This window comes from Mesitornis unicolor, unplaced genomic scaffold (assembly GCF_000695765.1).
Source record: "Mesitornis unicolor isolate BGI_N332 unplaced genomic scaffold, ASM69576v1 scaffold29229, whole genome shotgun sequence".
Taxonomy (NCBI): Eukaryota; Metazoa; Chordata; class Aves; order Mesitornithiformes; family Mesitornithidae; genus Mesitornis; species Mesitornis unicolor.
The window spans coordinates 8,680-24,574 of NW_010209777.1; the positions used below are offsets into that span (position 1 = coordinate 8,680).

The 15,895-nt window shown below is 54.4% G+C and overlaps 2 protein-coding genes across 2 annotated transcripts in view; both read left to right on the forward strand.

Moving 5' to 3' along the window:
• The window catches only part of CDX1 (caudal type homeobox 1), an 11,646-nt gene extending 1,270 nt beyond the window's left edge, over positions 1-10,376 (forward strand). The window contains exons 2-3 of the mRNA XM_010192966.1: positions 9,758-9,903; positions 10,119-10,376. Coding sequence (XP_010191268.1) covers positions 9,758-9,903; positions 10,119-10,325 — 353 coding nt within the window. The 3' untranslated portion in view covers positions 10,326-10,376. The remainder of the gene's footprint in view (positions 1-9,757; positions 9,904-10,118) is intronic.
• Positions 10,377-11,309: 933 nt separating this feature from the next.
• The window catches only part of SLC6A7 (solute carrier family 6 (neurotransmitter transporter), member 7), a 17,253-nt gene continuing 12,667 nt past the window's right edge, over positions 11,310-15,895 (forward strand). Inside the window, exons 1-2 of the mRNA XM_010192967.1 lie at positions 11,310-11,326; positions 11,417-11,519. Of these exons, the coding sequence (XP_010191269.1) occupies positions 11,310-11,326; positions 11,417-11,519 (120 nt within the window). The remainder of the gene's footprint in view (positions 11,327-11,416; positions 11,520-15,895) is intronic.

Sequence of the window (15,895 nt, forward strand, 5' to 3'; positions counted from 1 at the left end):
GAACTCCTGACCTGGGGGTGGCAGGGGGCACACGTCTGGGCAACCCCAACCCCCTGCTTGCACTGGCCTGGGGCCCTGCTGCCCACTTCAAAGGCGGTGGGTAAATCCCCCCTTGGGGCCAGCCCAAATTGACAAGCGTTGTGCTTTGTCATGGAGATGGTGGCCAGCTCCTTTGGCAGCGAGGTGAGGTGCGGGGGCCCTTTGTCCTGCCCTGCCCGCGCCCTTTCATCTTCCCTCCCAGCCTTGGTTGCCACTACCAGCCCAGCCTGGACCTATCCTGCCCGCAGCGGGAGCCTCTGCCCACTGGGCTTGGCTGGATCCACCACCCCTTTCCCTCTCCTGTGCTGGTCATGAGCTCCACAGAGCATTGCTGGGGCCAAATTCACTTCAAGAGTGGCTTTGGGCATCTCTTGGAGGTGAGATTTCTTTTGGTCACTCTCCCGTATCCACAGGATCGGGGCCAGGGCTCCCTATTTGCAAAGTTGCTCCAGTTTTAGGCTTGTTCCTGGCTCCCCGCCGTCCCTGCCAGCCAAGACCCATACCAGTGGCTGCCGTGTAGCAGACAGTCCTGGTCTGGAAAGAGGAGGGAAGAGGCATGCTGGTATTTCCTGGCACATTTTAAGCACTGAATATATCTATTTAGGAAAAATGCCTCCTCCCATACATACCCCGTGATAGAGACCCGCAGGTGTGCAGGGGCTGAGGGCTTCTCTCTGCCCCGGGGTGGAAAGGGAGGGTGATCTTGCAGCCTCTCCATGCAGCCAGGACCCTGCCTCTTCTGTAGGTTTTGCAGGTCCAAACGTCTCAGTTTCTTCTGAGGAGAAAGGTAGGAGGGAAAATTAATGAGAGAAGAAAGACATGAGCACACCTCTCCTCTGAATCAAGGGTACAGTTTTACACCCAGCAGTGGGGCCGAGATAAAACAGGGGCTTGAAAGTGCCTCTGATTGAGTTAGATGGCAATTGAGTTGATTGAATTCTGGAAAAATATCATTAGTTGCTTAGTTTGTATCTCTTAGATTAAATACATACAAAGGGAGAAATAAGTCAGCCTTGTTCCCCTTGCATGCAGAAGAGGAGCTGCCCCAGACCAGCCCCAGCCATGTGGGGATAGGTGCTGGGGTGTAAGCTCCCTTTTTGCGGTCGGAAAAGCAGTGAGGTTTCATTTTAAGGCACTTCCAGATTAAGGTCCTCATGTCTCTGCTGGGTCCAAACCTAGTGCTGCTGGTGCCAAGCAACTGCGGGATTCGGCCACAGTAGGACCATGTGCTGGGTGATGGTGGGATGCAGCCTGTCTTTTACAGGGATGCCCTTTAAAAAAAGAAGAAGGTACTTTCTCCATTAATCATGAAAGAAAGAGAAGCAGAGATGGGTTTGACATAGATAAGGGTGAAATTCTTAGATTAATCATTTTATTGAAATCAATAAACTGGGCTTTAATCAGTCTGGATTGATTAACTACCCATCTCACCACAGTGGAAATAGGAAGTTAACGTGCAGACAGTTTTGCTATAAATATCAACAGTTTCACTGTGAATGCTATAAATCATAATACTTCAGAGGGTTGTAAATTAAGGTTCCTTCTCTGTCTTGCCTTGTATAAATATCTCTTGGACAGAGTTTGAAAGCTTTTGGGAAAGAGCTGTGTGGTGGTAAGAGACAATGTTATACAGGGAATATGGGTGTGTTGGGGGCTTCTGCAAATGTGATCCAAAGCCCAAGAAAAATCAATGAGAAATCTCTGAGTGACTCACTGCAGAGTCAGGCTTTACAGGGGGATGATTTTATGTACCTGTTGCTAAATACGTGCGTGTTTCACCCAGCCGAGATAAGGCTGCAGCAGAAGGGATTGCAGCGCCAGAGGGCTGGTCACTGCAAATTGGGAGTTAAAGGGAACCGAGCTGGAAGATGTCCCCAGGCCTCATTTCTCTCTCCGATGTCACCTCTTTTTCTGCTCATAAAATCTGCAGGAGCAGTGTGTCAGAGCCTCATGCTTCCTCCTTATTCACAATTATTTGCAAACTTCCCTGTGAATTGCACCCTGGCTCTATAAAAAGCTCAGGAAGGTGGCTGGAAACGGCGGCTGCCTGAACTTTGAAATTCTCCCTCTGCTCGTTAGTTATGCAAATCCCCAGATACTGGCTTTTAGGTCACTAATCGAGCCAGGGCTGCAGTGCTAAATATTGCAAGTGAAAGTGCAATTGGGGCATCCCTTGGGGAGGGGAATGTGCACGGGGCTTCATGTGGTGTCAGTGCCCATGGTGCCCGGGTGGCTTTTGGGGTGATGGGGTGCAGTGATGCTCTGAACATTGGCGAGTGGCCATCTGCTGGGTGTGGAGTTTTCCATCTCAGTTTTCACTATTTGCAGCTCAGTTTTCCAGCTCTATTTTTTCAGCCCTAGTGAGGTCCATGAAAGTTGCAAGAAAGAGTAAAAATCCTGTTAATGGGACCGAGAAACATTTTCCATGGACAGGTGGGGTTCATGCTGGGCATAGTACATTCTGGGGTGACGGGGGTGGCTGGAGGACAGTGCTTTTCCCAGGTCAGTCCCTGTGGAGGGGACCCCTCTTTAAGACATGGTCGCTCCCCATGAGACACTTTGCTCCCCCGAGTCACTCGGTGTGCGTGTGCATCAGGCCCCATCAGTCTTCTCCCCTTGAATCTTTAACCCACAACCTGCTCCTGGCCCAAACTGGGATTTGTTGACTGCTTAGCCTGCTGGCCAAGGTACAGGCCTTTCAAACTTTCCTAGAATTTACTTTCCTTGAACAAAAAAGGCTTCCTTGAAGCATTGACGGTACCTACGTGATGGGCTTGGCTGGCTAATACCCCGGGATTAGCAGAGGGAAACTTTAAACCTCTGCCCAATGACAGATGTTTCCTATGAGGGACCCTTCAAGGACGCCCACTCCACCACTGTTAGCTTTGCGATTGCCTGGATAAGGGTCTGGATCCTTCCCCCGCACTGCCCCATGGTAAGGATGGGCTGAGCCCTGTGAGTCTGCAAAGAGAGCGAGTGACCCAGCTGGCACCACCACCGCGTTGCTGTCCTCTTCCTGCCAAATCCAGATAGGTGGCAGGCCCAGATCCAGGCTCAGCGCCACAGGGCTGGCGTGAAGGCGATGCTCCGAAACAGGCCGTTTCCAGCCTGCGCGCCGCCCTGGCACTCCTTGCCCGCCTGTGCCTGTGCAGTCTTTGACCCGGCACTGGAGCCTGGCTGGCGGTGCCCGGCTCGGCACTCATAAAACCGTGCCAGTTGCCAAAATAAGGGATTGAATCACTGCAGGGATGGGAAATGCTTGTCCCAACACCCAGCTGTTGCTGTGCCCAGGGTTGGAGCATCTCCTGTCACGTTGCTTCGTGTCTGAGAACGTGGGGTTGCAATGGGGAAACTCGCTGCAACTGCCGGCAACTTGCTCCTCATCCCCTTGGGGTTTGCACCTCCTGGGATGAGGCTTGCAGGAGGGGTGCCTTCACCCCACACACATAAGTGTGGGTGCAGAGCTGGCCCCATCTGACTGTGCTAGTCAGGGCCAGCCTGTGCTCCTGCACACCAGTTTGTGCTCTCCGGATCCGGCTCTTCCCCACGTTTCTGCCCCTTGCCAGCAGCCATACTGCTCTATGTGGCTATGTTATGCACCAAGCCCTGGGCTCTTTTTCCCATCTCTGCCAGCCCCATAACCCCCAGGTGTGCAGCCCCCAGCCCTGCACTCCCACTTACAGCAAAGCTGTTTTGGAAGCACAGAGCTGGATCCTCTGTGTGCAGGGAACTAGAAAGCCATCAGGGCAAGCAAGTGGTGCAGTTTTATGAGTGAAACTTTTCCAGTGCATGACGTACCAAGCCAAACGAGGTTTTATTGGTAGCGGGGTGTCCACAGAAGCATTGCCGTTTGCTCTGAAGTCATTGGCACCAGGAAGAAATCCTCACGTTGGGTCAATGTCAGGCAAACAGCCATGCAAGGAGCTACCTTGGGAGTAGGAGGGTCTCTGGGGTCCTTGGAGGGGTCCCCAGCACCTTCGGGCACAGATGAGTCCTACCCTCAGCCCAGCAGCTCCAAAATGCCCATTTCTCTGTCCCAGAGCAGAGCTGGGGGAGCCTTGGCAGGGTCCACTGGGTAAAGACTCATCCAGCATTTCCTCCCTCCACCATACAGTGAAATTAAATATGTATGAGGAGGGGGGGTTCCCCTCACCCAGTTTTTGACACCCAGCAGTTGTCTAAATCCAACGCTCTTTCACAGGGGGATGATCTATGACAGGGATCTCGGGAAGGATTGCCCTCTGGAGGGGCTTCCTTCTCGCTGGTGGTGATAAAGCAAGCCACATGGCTCTAGTCCTTCGCCCCATGTCCCATTCATCACCCCTCTGCTTCCTGTGGCAGAGGAAAAATAGCTGATGATATTGAAGCGTGCATGGGAAGGGGAAAGCTTGTGAAAACCCTGATCTGCTGGTTCCCAGCACTTGGAAGGGATGGGGAGCTCGGGTTTATCCCCCCTCCTCAGCCACAGAGGAGCTGGAGTGGAAAGTAGGGGAGTAAGTGAGTGTGGGGTGGGGGGCGGGGGGGGCAGAGGGAGGGCGCTGAGGGGCTCAGCCCCTGCCACTGTCAGTGCAGACTTTGAGGTTCCCCTTTCCAGTAGGTTTAGGGACCGTGAGATGAGCTGTGCTCTGCCCCAACGTCAGCGCCTCCACTGCACAGTGTGGCTGCTGTTGCCTCCACTTGGCAGAGGGAGCATGGACCCCGCTGCACAACTGCAGCTGAAGCACATCTGGCTGCCAGATGGGCTGGCTACAGCCAGCGTGGAGGCTTCTGAGGGATAGGAGCCAACCCCAGCCCTCTCCTGGGCCTCGGGTCTCTCTCATGGAGCATCACTCTACCGGCTGCCCCCCTCTTTGCAGTGGGGAGGGATCCCCCCCATGGAGCTGCAGAAGGACTCCAGGTTAAGTTGCCTAGGGAGTCCCACCAGTGATCAGAGCCCCCAGCGCTGACTCTAGGACACCACTCTGGTTTGGAGCTGCTTCTGTGCCTCAGTTTCTCCATCCATAGCATTGCCTAATGGGGAATGGGGGGAAGTTTTCCTTGATGATTTCCCTGGAGAGGAATGGCAAATCTTGACAGAGGACTGATTCTACTGAAATAGGAGGATTTTATCCTCTTTGCAAGTAGTTGAATGAAGCAGCTTTACCATGAAGAGAAAGCACCCACCTGAGGGGAACAGCCTTGCACCCCGTTTTGCTGCACTTTAACACCAGTGTGGATAAGTTCTTTCACTGGTGCTCACTGGTGATGGGACAGTCATGCCTGACATTTTTCAGCATTAAAATACTGTGGTGCCATCAGATAGTGTGAGATCAGGCACCCAGTACAGGGTGGAAGCCAGTGCCTGGCCAGAGCATCACCGGGAAGGTGAGACCATGCAGGGCGGCTCCAGGAGCACATTGCCCAGACTTCTGGTGCCAGTCATGCGAGGAGCCGCCACGCAGCGGGGCGTGCAGAGCTGCCACAGGGCTGCCCAGCCTGGCAGCAACGCCGCCGTCCTCCACGCCAACACCTCCCATGCAAAGCAGCATGCATTTCACCCGTGTCCCCCGGCCTTAGGGACCTCTGCAGCTGGGGTGCAACAGCCGGCATTGGAGTGGGCTCTCATCTTGGCTGATCCGGGGAGCAAGCTGGGGCTGCCATACCCTCAGCTGTCCTGATCAGAGCCCTGATGGCTGTGTAACAGTGTCCCATGGAGTCAAGGTTTGCAGCTGCTGCAATTTGGAGCTGCTTTGACCTGTGAAATAGACTTTCAGAAAAGCATGTGGTTTTCTGCTCCTCGCTGCTGGCAGTTGTGCTACTCCTGCTGTGTCTCACAGATGGGCATGCTCCATTCAGAGCTGGTCTCAGCCCTTCTTAGCCGTGCTGGACACACCAGGCTGGAGGCATTGCTCTGTGGAGACAAGCTCCAAAATCTCATGCCAGCTCTTGCTCTATCACTACTTTCCAGTTCCTCCCAAGGTGCCTCTGCCACCCTGCAGTCTCTTTCCTCCGCGGTTTGAACCAGCCTCTTCCCAGCACTTCCTAAAGCTACTCAATGTCAACCTCAGAATACCTCATCACAATATAGCCTGTCTGTTCCGGTGTTTTGGGACACAGTTGCTCATTAAAAGCCATCCTTTGGGCAGGCCAGGGCTGGAGAGGGTGAATTACCCCTCCCTGGCAGCCTCTGCCCTGGCCATGAGGGTGCAGAGCTCAGGATGGTGGATGCAGGGATCAGGTCTGATTTTCCCTTCCCCTGACAGGCTCCTGACCTGCTCCAGGGCAGGACCTGCAGCATCCTCATCCCCAGGGCAGGGCTGCCATGGGGAGCAGATCTGGGCTGGGGGTCGGGACCCCATTCCCCCACGTGTGTGCGAATGTGTGTGTATGCACACTCAGGAGCGCGTCCTTTGGGGTTTGCACAGCACATTAAAGCTATTCCCTTATCTAATCACAGCTCAGGTGAGTGCTATTAGGGTTATACATTAACAGTGGTAATGATACCCTCTCTCCCCGCAGCCATTGGCCCTGTCTTGATCCCAAAGCCAAAACCATTCCCACTGGCACTGTGAATGGCTCCATTTGGCTGCCCCAGCAGTTCCTTTGCCTGGTCTTTTGGGGACAAGCAGAAGGGACTTTAAATGTATAGCAGGGCTCAAAAGGGCTAGCAGCTGTGCTGGGAGGCATCACCAGCACGCCCTTTGCACCCCATGCACCCCATCCGTGCTCCCTCCCCGTGCAGCAGCAGCAGCTCCGGGCTACCCCGGCTGTGGGACAGCCCTGTCCATCCCTCTGCTTGGCCGTGCTCCCCACTGCTGTGCCAGGGTTTCCCCATGGGTACAAGAGGTCCCTGTAAGGAGCCAGGCTGGCTCTTACCAAATTTCCTCTTTCCTTTCAGAAAGCCATAAAAAGTCTCCAGGAGAGAGTTAAGTGTAACCCAGCATTCACATTCAAGGTAGTTGAATTATTCATTGTCAATAGTATTTCTTTAGAGTCCTTTTCTTTTCCTTGTGAATCACCCACAATACATTCCCGAATTCAGCAAACATCACTGAAACCAGCAATTAGTTGAGATGAATAACTTCCCATCGCTGGCTTGGTCGTGAGCCCCTGCTTTGTGTCTTTCCTACCTGATACTGGGCAGCGAGAGGCTGATGCCCAGCTCACACGGTGCTGGCTCACTGGCACGGTCAAGTATCGGCCAGACCTGAGGCAAAGCAGGGGCTTCAACAAGGATGAACAGTGAAGAGGGAATAACAAAGAGCAAGCTGTGATGGATCTATTTACAGCTGCAGCAGGAAATAATAATTCTTGCTGAGATTCATGGGATATGTGGTATTCACAAACCGCCTTATTTCTTTATTCTTCTTGCATTTTTTTTACTTTATCTGTCAACTCCTTTGCTTTCCAGCTGTTTTTCTCTTCAAGCAGTGGTATTCAAATAACTTTATTGCAATAACATCATTTTTAAGTTATTATATCTTCAGAAAGATTTTTGCTTTCTAATGAAAAGAAAAGAAAAGATAAATTTATATGAGAAAGCAAATAACTTGTAGGAATCCCTGAGCGTGGAGCAGAGGCAGAGGGAGCACGGTTTCTCACAGAGCTGCTAAACTCTGCAGGAATCTCCAGAGGTGCCTCTGGTTTATCCTGTAACTCCCTGGGAACTGCTGTGTTTGCAAATTCAGCACAGGTCTCCTGGGCTGGGACACACAAGTCCTTTGCACGCTGACAAACCCTTCATCTGTGGGGCTGCGTGAGGGGGCAGCAACACCCTGGCAAGGGTCCCATGGGAGAGCGTGGGGTCTCGCGTGAGATGGGTGACCCCAGCATCGCTGCAGCCCCACACTGTGCCGAGGAGGAGTACCCAGGGATGCTGCCATGGGCCCCTTGCACGCTAAATAGCTCCTACCCTTCTCCATGGATTGCCAGAGAGCTTTGGTGGTGCTTGAGACCGCACTGGGACCCTTGACCCTCCCGGATGGCCCCTGGCATCACCTTGCTCACATTGCACTAAGCCCATATCAGCACCCACTTCCAGGAGCAAGGGCAACATGCTGTGACCATGGGCTCTCCTGTCTCTGACGCTCTTTGGCATTTATATTTCAGCATAAGAAGTGGCTTAGAAAAGTCCCCATCTCCTTGCCATGGGAAGGTGGGGAAAAGAGACCCTTAAAAATAAAACTGAGTTGGTTGAGAAACCAATTTGCAGCCTCGGGGCTGGGGTGTTGCTGTGCAGAGATTCGCTGATGTCTGTTAGGGTTGAATCCACTCTGGAGTCTCTGAAGCACAGTTTTGCTCAATGCCTCCCAAACTCCTGCTTCCACTAGGATGGTCAGAATTTTATCATATTGTGAGACTTCTCAATGTCAATCCAATCTGTCCCAAACTGGTCAATGTGCCAAGGGCTTGTTATGGGGCACGGATGGATGGAATGGCAGGCACACAAAGATCCCCTTTCCTGGGGCAAGCAGGCTGCAGGCAAGGCTGCTGGGTCACTGGAAATCCCTCCCCGCACATCTGCAGCAGTGATGAGCAGTATCTGCTCCATGCCTGTACACCCAGGGCATCCCCAGGGCAATCCATGGAGCTGTTCTGAGCTTTCTCCTGTCCCTTCCCACAGCAGCATGCTCTCAGCAGCAGAAATTCAGAAGACGGGCAATGGTGTCTTCCAGTCAAACAAATGGCCAGGTTCCCAGTCAGGATAGTGAAAAGCTCAGCTGAAAGCACAACTCTGTCCCTCCCGATGCCCTAGAACAGGATTTTGTTATTTTTGGGCTCTTTTGCAAAGGAAAGCACAGGGACTTGTCAGCAAACTGCCAGGCATGAACACCCTTCCCCGAGGTGCCACCTTCACCCCTGCGCCCCCCGCCCAGGTTCAAGCTGTAGGGTCCTGCTCCACAGTTCTCACTGATTGCATGCAGGTCAACAAAGGAACTCATGGAGAAAGAGTCTGGGTTATTTTTTACTGTATTTTTGGCTGTATTTTTCTGATAGAAAGTGTCAGGTGCTGCCTTAAGCATGGAGGAGATGTGGGGCTTAATTAACCCAAGCTCTGTCTGTACCTGGGGGGCCCTGAGGCAAGATTTGGGGTGGCTTCAGTCAAATACAGCTGACCTACGGATGCAGTCCCTGGGAGTGCTTGTGCACCATGGGGGCTTTGTTCAGGGTATCTTTAAAGACTACACCAAACGAGTAAGCTGCTGCCCTCCATCTCAGCTTGGTACTGAGAGGAGGAAAATAACCCTCTTGGTGGCAGAGAAATGCTGGCATCCCTAGATTTTCTGTCTTTCCCCTGTCCTGATCCGTGTGCCTTCAAGAGTTGGCACCTTGGGTTTGGGCTTCCTGGCAAAGGTCAGGGCTTCCCTCAGCCCTCCCAGGCTGTATTTTTGCAGATTGCTTGTCCCCAGCCCACCACAGGGCTTGCAGCTCTGCTCCTCTCAGGGTTGGTGTGTCATGGCACACGGTCCATCTACTCAGGATGCCTCTGAATCCCTCCTGCTCTTTCCATCGAGCAATGTCCCCAAAGCCCAGGTACTTTCCAACATGGAGAAACACCCTGGTGCTATCCAGGATGGGCATTGAATGCAGTAGGAGCCTCATGACTCTTTTCCACCGGTCCCCAGGGCATTGCCATGTTTCTCCTGAGCTCTCCACAGGTGGCTGTGCATCTCCTTCATGCTCCTGGGGATGCTCCTACCTCTCCACTGCTCACCTTCTGCTCTGGTCTCTCTGCCAGGCAAAACCAGGACGAAAGACAAGTACCGGGTGGTGTACACAGATCACCAGCGTCTGGAGCTGGAGAAAGAGTTTCACTACAGCCGCTACATCACCATCCGCCGCAAAGCTGAGCTGGCTGCTGCCCTTGGGCTCACCGAACGGCAGGTCAGTGCTGCGGTGCTCCGGAAAAGCAATGTCCCAGGTGGGGATGGGGCTGGAAAGGGAAAGGGATGCAGCCCAAGCAGACAACAGTGGTCCCCCCTTGCTCCATGAATCTCCCTCTCTTCCAAACTCTAGGATGGCCAAGGATGACCCCAAGGTTTGTCATCCTTGGCTGCATCTGTCCCTGTCTCTGCACTGCCATCTTTGTCTTTCTGCAGGTGAAAATCTGGTTTCAGAATCGGAGGGCGAAGGAGAGGAAGGTGAACAAGAAGAAGATGCAGCAGCAAAGCCAGCCCACCAGCACCACCACCCCGACCCCACCAGCCGTTGGCACGCCAGGACCCATTGGTGGCCTCTGCAGCAGCAGCGCCCCAAACCTTGTCTCCTCATCTCCACTGACAATCAAGGAGGAATTCATGCCTTAGCCCCCCTTCACCAGCTATAGATACCAAGAGATAAGCACTATGCAGTAGAGCCCAGCCAGTCTGTGTGCTCTGAAGAGTGACAGCCCCTTTCCAAAGACACAATAGTCCTCTGCTGAACTAATGGGGCGACCAGCAAGGCTGGGCAAGGTGGCACTAGGACCTTCCCAAGGGGCTGGTGGGCTCTCTCCTATGTAAAAAACATAGGTTAGGTAACATTGCTCTCCTATAGGAAGCATGCACCAGTCTGGTCTCTGGTATTGTAGCCCAAAGCAAGGTCCTAATGTCAGCAGAAGGAAGTGGGTGGTGGTGGAAGGTGGCTCTCCTACAGTGCTTCAGGTGGAGCTGGTAGGACAATTCCTTCATGGTCCTCTTGGACATCCAGCTGTCTGGTGCTTTTGGGGCAGTGCGAACAAGACTGAACTAGAAAAAAGACCTGGCTGGACTCAAGGAAAACAGATTTCCACTGAGCTGGTCTCCTGGATCTGCCGTGCCAGGAAGGGCAGTGCTGAAGACAGAGCACGTTGGAGTGTGAAAGCCAGGCTGGACCCTCGGCCATGGGACACGAGGATGGACTCCTTCAAATCATAGCAATAGTGGTGAGCTGGAGCACGTCCTTGGTGAAAGTCCCCTGCACATCCCTGCCCAGGCAGGCTGTGGCTTTTACCAGCAAGTCCCTGCCATCCCACTGCATCCGCAGCCCCGCTCCAGCTCTCATAGGATTTGGGTCTCCCTCCTGCAGGGGCTGCTGACACCTCCCTAGGCCACCACTGCCAGCTGTGCTCGATGATGAGGACAAATGTTTGCATTGGCTCAGGACTTTGGCTCAGTTTTTGTATACATAAGGCAGAACTGGTTTTCCTTTTTATTTTTTAGGCATCGATGAAAATAAAAGTGAGCAGGAATCCTGAGCACCATGGGTTTGTTGCTGTCTCCTCCCAGCCCATGGTTCTGGAGCAGGGGAGGGATGCCCACTCCAGGGTCGCAATGGCTCTGGGCTGGGAGTGAGGGGCCCTGCCCAGCCCCACTAAAACCGGTGCAGATGGTTATCTTGATGCAGCAGCCTTGCCCCTGTAGCTGTTCCCATTCCGCAGGGACATTGCTGCGGGTGCCGTGGCCTTTGCCACCGAGAGGGATGGCTGTGCCAGGAGACCCAACGACGGCAAACTCACAGCCCCGGGGGCAGCTGGGGAGAGGGTGTGGCTGGGCCTGGGCTGGTGGAGGCCAAAGAACAAGGCCGGCTGCCCACAGACGTGGCCATCTCCCATTGGCGCCTCCTGGCCTCTAATCTTGTTTTATGGCTGTTGACAGGCTGAATATCCTCCTTGTCCAACAAAAGCAAACAGAGAACGAGGATGTGAGATAGTGCCTGGGACAGCTGGCATCAGTGCCCAACGCTCTCCTCTCACCATCCCAGCCACGTCTTCCTGGTCCTGCAGGGTACTGAGCAAGGGCATGTCCTCGAATCCCTGCCCCAAATGGCTCCTTCAGCCCCAAAATGTACCAAACATTGCCTGGAAAAAGGCAGGAATGTATGTGCTGAGGTGCCCGGGCTGTGCCATTGGCTGTGCAGGGACACCTGATGCAGGATAAAGTCCTCATGAGTGGAGGAGATGGAGGAGCAGGTGCAGGATGAGGTGGCATTGCAGACAGAGGGACAGAACAGAGGGTTTTTTCCTGATCTTGCAATAGCAGCTGCACCCACTGCTGCATCCTGGTGACCCTGCACTCATTGGCACAGTGCCTGGGCTGCCCCCAGCATGCACCACCTCCCTGCACCCCTACAAGGGAATGTGGGGCATCAGGAGCTAAAACAGGCCAAGGAACGCAAAAGAAACTGAGCTAGTGTCAAATAGGAAAAGGGATGGGATGGGCCACTTGCTTAAAGAGCTGGGCCGGACTGGCACAACTGGTGTCCAATTCTGCATGGAGACTCCAGCGTGGCCCCACACCGGGGGCTGGCTCCTCCACATGCATCCTCCTCCCTCACTGGGTTTCACCTGCTTTTGATATCCAATATTGTCATTGCCACACAGGGATGGGCCGGTGGGATCCTGCCCTGGCATAGGAGGGGTGGTGGCAGTCCAGCCTTGGCCATCACCACCACCTGCAAGGTCTTGCTCAAGGGCGAAGCTTGAAGAGGAGCAGAGTCCTGGGGGAATGCATATCTCCCAAACTCACTATGTTGGGGTGTCCTTGGGTGGGCAGGGGGCCAGGCTGGAGGGAAGATGCTCCACCGCCCTCCTGGCGAGGCTGCGGGTGCCATTGACAGGATGAAATTCCAACTGATACCCTGGCGCCTGCCTGTTTGCACAGCAGGGTAAAAGTCCAGCGAGCTGTGGGCTGTGCCCTTGGGTCCCTGCCGCCCGTGTGTGCACAGGGAACCGGTGCTGGCGGGAAGAGGCAATAAATGCGCCCACACGCCCAGGCACCTCTTCCCCCAGCACACACACACACACACACACGCCCCTTGGCTGGGTGACGAAATGCATCTGCTGCATCCTCGCTTCTGTGTCCTCCCTTTCCTCCCTCCAGTCACTGTTTGGGCAGGGATGGGCAAGCCCTGCGGTGTCCCCCCATGCCAGGAAAAGGGTTGGTGGATCCTATGTCCCCACCAGCTTTGGGACCTTTGGTCTAAACCTCCTGGACACGTGTTGCTTTGACGGTTACACCTCTGGCAGGTGACAGGCACCCACTTTTAGCACCTGCAGCAGCTGCTCCCCTAATGGCATGGCTCCTCATGGAGCCTGGTTCTCATGGGGACAGCCTGACCCCACAGCCAGGGGACCCTGGGAGCTGTCCCCACCAAGCCCCCACAGTTTCTTCCTGTTCCTTCCTCTCTGCTTCCCTCCGGCTTCTGCTGGCTGGCTGCACCCCTCCTTGGAGAAATCTTGAAAATATCATAATAAGGCCACGCACGCCAGGTGGCCACAACCACCGCCGGCCTGCCAGCAGCCTCCAGCATGGCACACTTCCCAGTGCTGACTAACTGGAGTGCCGCTGCCGTTGTTGACTTCCTTGTGTCTCATGGAGCGGATCTGGGCACGGTCCCATCTTGCTGTCAGCCATCTTCCCTCCTCTGCTGGGACACGAGTAGGCTGCCCGAGCAGGCTGAGCATGGGTGTTTCCCCAGCCTGTGTGCTGCCCTCTCTTTTCCTATCGATGGCAGACAGCACGGGCAGTGCCAGTGCCTGTCAGGCGCTGCATCAGGATGGAGGGACACGTGTTTGCTTTCCTGCAGTCCTACCACCCTGCTGCGCCCATGCTTCAGCCCATGGGAAGGGAAAAGTTTACACGATGTCCCAGGGGTGTGGTGAGGGAAGGCAAAGCTTGTCAGAAAATGTTTGCAAGCCCTGTGTGTGCTCCCTGGTGCCAGGCCCTTGGGGATCAGGGCACAGGGACAGCTGTGCAACACTTGTCCTCTGCCTGAGCTCTACTGGGGTTTTGGGGGTCCCTGGGAGGGGCCCCTCTGGCTTCTATTGCCTCTGGTAGGTGCTGTTCCATGAGGTGAGTCTCTTGCTGGCTCCAGGGTGATGCCAGACTGTAACCAGATCTGCAGTGAGATGCTGGAGCACCCCAGATGCCTGGCATGGGATGTCTACTCCCTTGCGGTCCCAGATGATGGAGAGTTGATGCTGTTACCAGAGCAGCACCAGCCAAACTAAAAAAGGGAGCTCCAAACACAGAGCACCCCACTGGCAGCAGTGTCAGCATGGGCATTTCAGGATAGCACCAGCCCTGGATGTCTCTGCTGGTAAATACTGCCCTGGAGACAAGAAGATGGGATCTTGAAGTCCACCCAGGGGAGGCTGAGTGGTTTGTGCAGGGCTCAGTCCATGCTGGCGACACAGGGCTGGGGCAGCTGTGACAAGGTGGCACCAACCTTTCCCTTACTATGCAGCGGTGGTGGCTGTGGGACACTTCTCTTTAGATGGATCCCAAGGGACAAAGCCAAAGGAGTGATTCAGATCACACAGGCACAAAAAGCAAACAAAGCATCCCTGTCCTGAGCAGGAAGGGTGAGGCTGGGACAGTGCCTCACGCAGCCCCCAGCCACCAGCCTGGCCAGCTCTGGGCTCAGTGCTCCCCTCAGCATCCTGGGAGAGGGAGAAGTGATGGGTAAGTCCAAGGCAGGTAAAGTCACCCAGACTGGGTGACTTTCCAAAGACTACTTTATTTTGAGGAAGCTATGAGTGTGTGAAAAAAGATGTTTGTTGGGTTATGTAGTTTGCTCCTTCCTCCTTTCCCACTGGGAAACCTGGGTAAATGTTAGCTCTGAAAGATCCACTGTACAAACACTGAGCCACTTCAGCAGGGCTGGATTCTGCAGAAATATATCTTTATACTCAGGATGCATTTCTTTTTGGGAAAATTTTCAGTAGTGCTTGGAGGGCTGTAGGAGCACGACTGCCATCAGACATCAGGGAGATTTGCTCTTCCATCAGACAGGCTGAGTCCTCTCAGTCCCAGCCCTGCCCTCATCCCTGCATCTCCAGTGCTGCCTGCTCAGGCTCAAACCTGCGCAGAGTGGCTGGGGACGGGTTGGAGCACCATGGGGCATTTGCAAGGAAAAGGGACATGCACACCCTGACTCTCTGGGCACAGTCCAGGGAGAAAGTGAAGGACAAGAGGATATTACCAAGGAAAAGAGACATTACTGTGGGTCCTGAGGCAAACAGCAGCTCTCCTGGTACCACGCTGGCTCCATGGTACATAAGATTGTCCCCTCTTGCAGTCCCACAGAGGACATTTCCCACCATAAACGTGGTAGAAGAAGCCTTAGGTCAGCTCTCTGCCACTTTACTGGAGACTTAACTGTGCATGATGAAGAAAAGCCCACATCTCCCTGGGTTTTGGGGCCACAGGATCCCACTGCTGACTCAATGGAGAGGTCTGAACCTTGGAAATGTGCTCCAATGATGTGTCCACAATATGCTGGACCCTGCTGCACTCCCTGGGGCCTGCCCAAGGATTGCTCTTGCCCCAGCATGGTGGGATATGCTGGTCCTGCCCAAAGGGGACTGACAGCTGTTGAACATCCCCCACACCCTGGGCTGAGGATTGGGCTTGGGCATCACAGGGAGAAGTCACTTCTGACCTGCTCAAGCTCCAGCCGTGTCCTGCCACAGAAGAATCAGCTCAGAGCCAGACAGATGTTGGGAGCTTCTGACACCTACACTTGAACTGCTGCCACGGCTGCTCAGGGCATGTGGGACTCCCAAGGCGCCTGCAAAGTCAGGTCCATCCCTAGGGAGACCTGATGCATTCGTGGCATGAGTAAGGCAGCAGCCATTCCTCCTCGCTGCCCGGGTGGGGGCTGAGGTCTCGGACCCAGGGGTGCGTTTGACAGACAGCCCTTCTCCAGCCTGCCCAGAGCCGTCTCCTCCTCCCTCGCTGCTCAGCACACAGCCATCCACAACTCCAGGCAAACCTTTCCTCCAGTTTTGCTCCCCACATCCCCCCCTGCGTCCCTCCATTCACCAGCCCAGCTGGCAGCAAAGTAGGACCTCTCCTTGCCTGTTACTGCTTTGCTCGCTCTCTCTTCTCCTTCCCTATTGCCGGAGAAAGCGAGA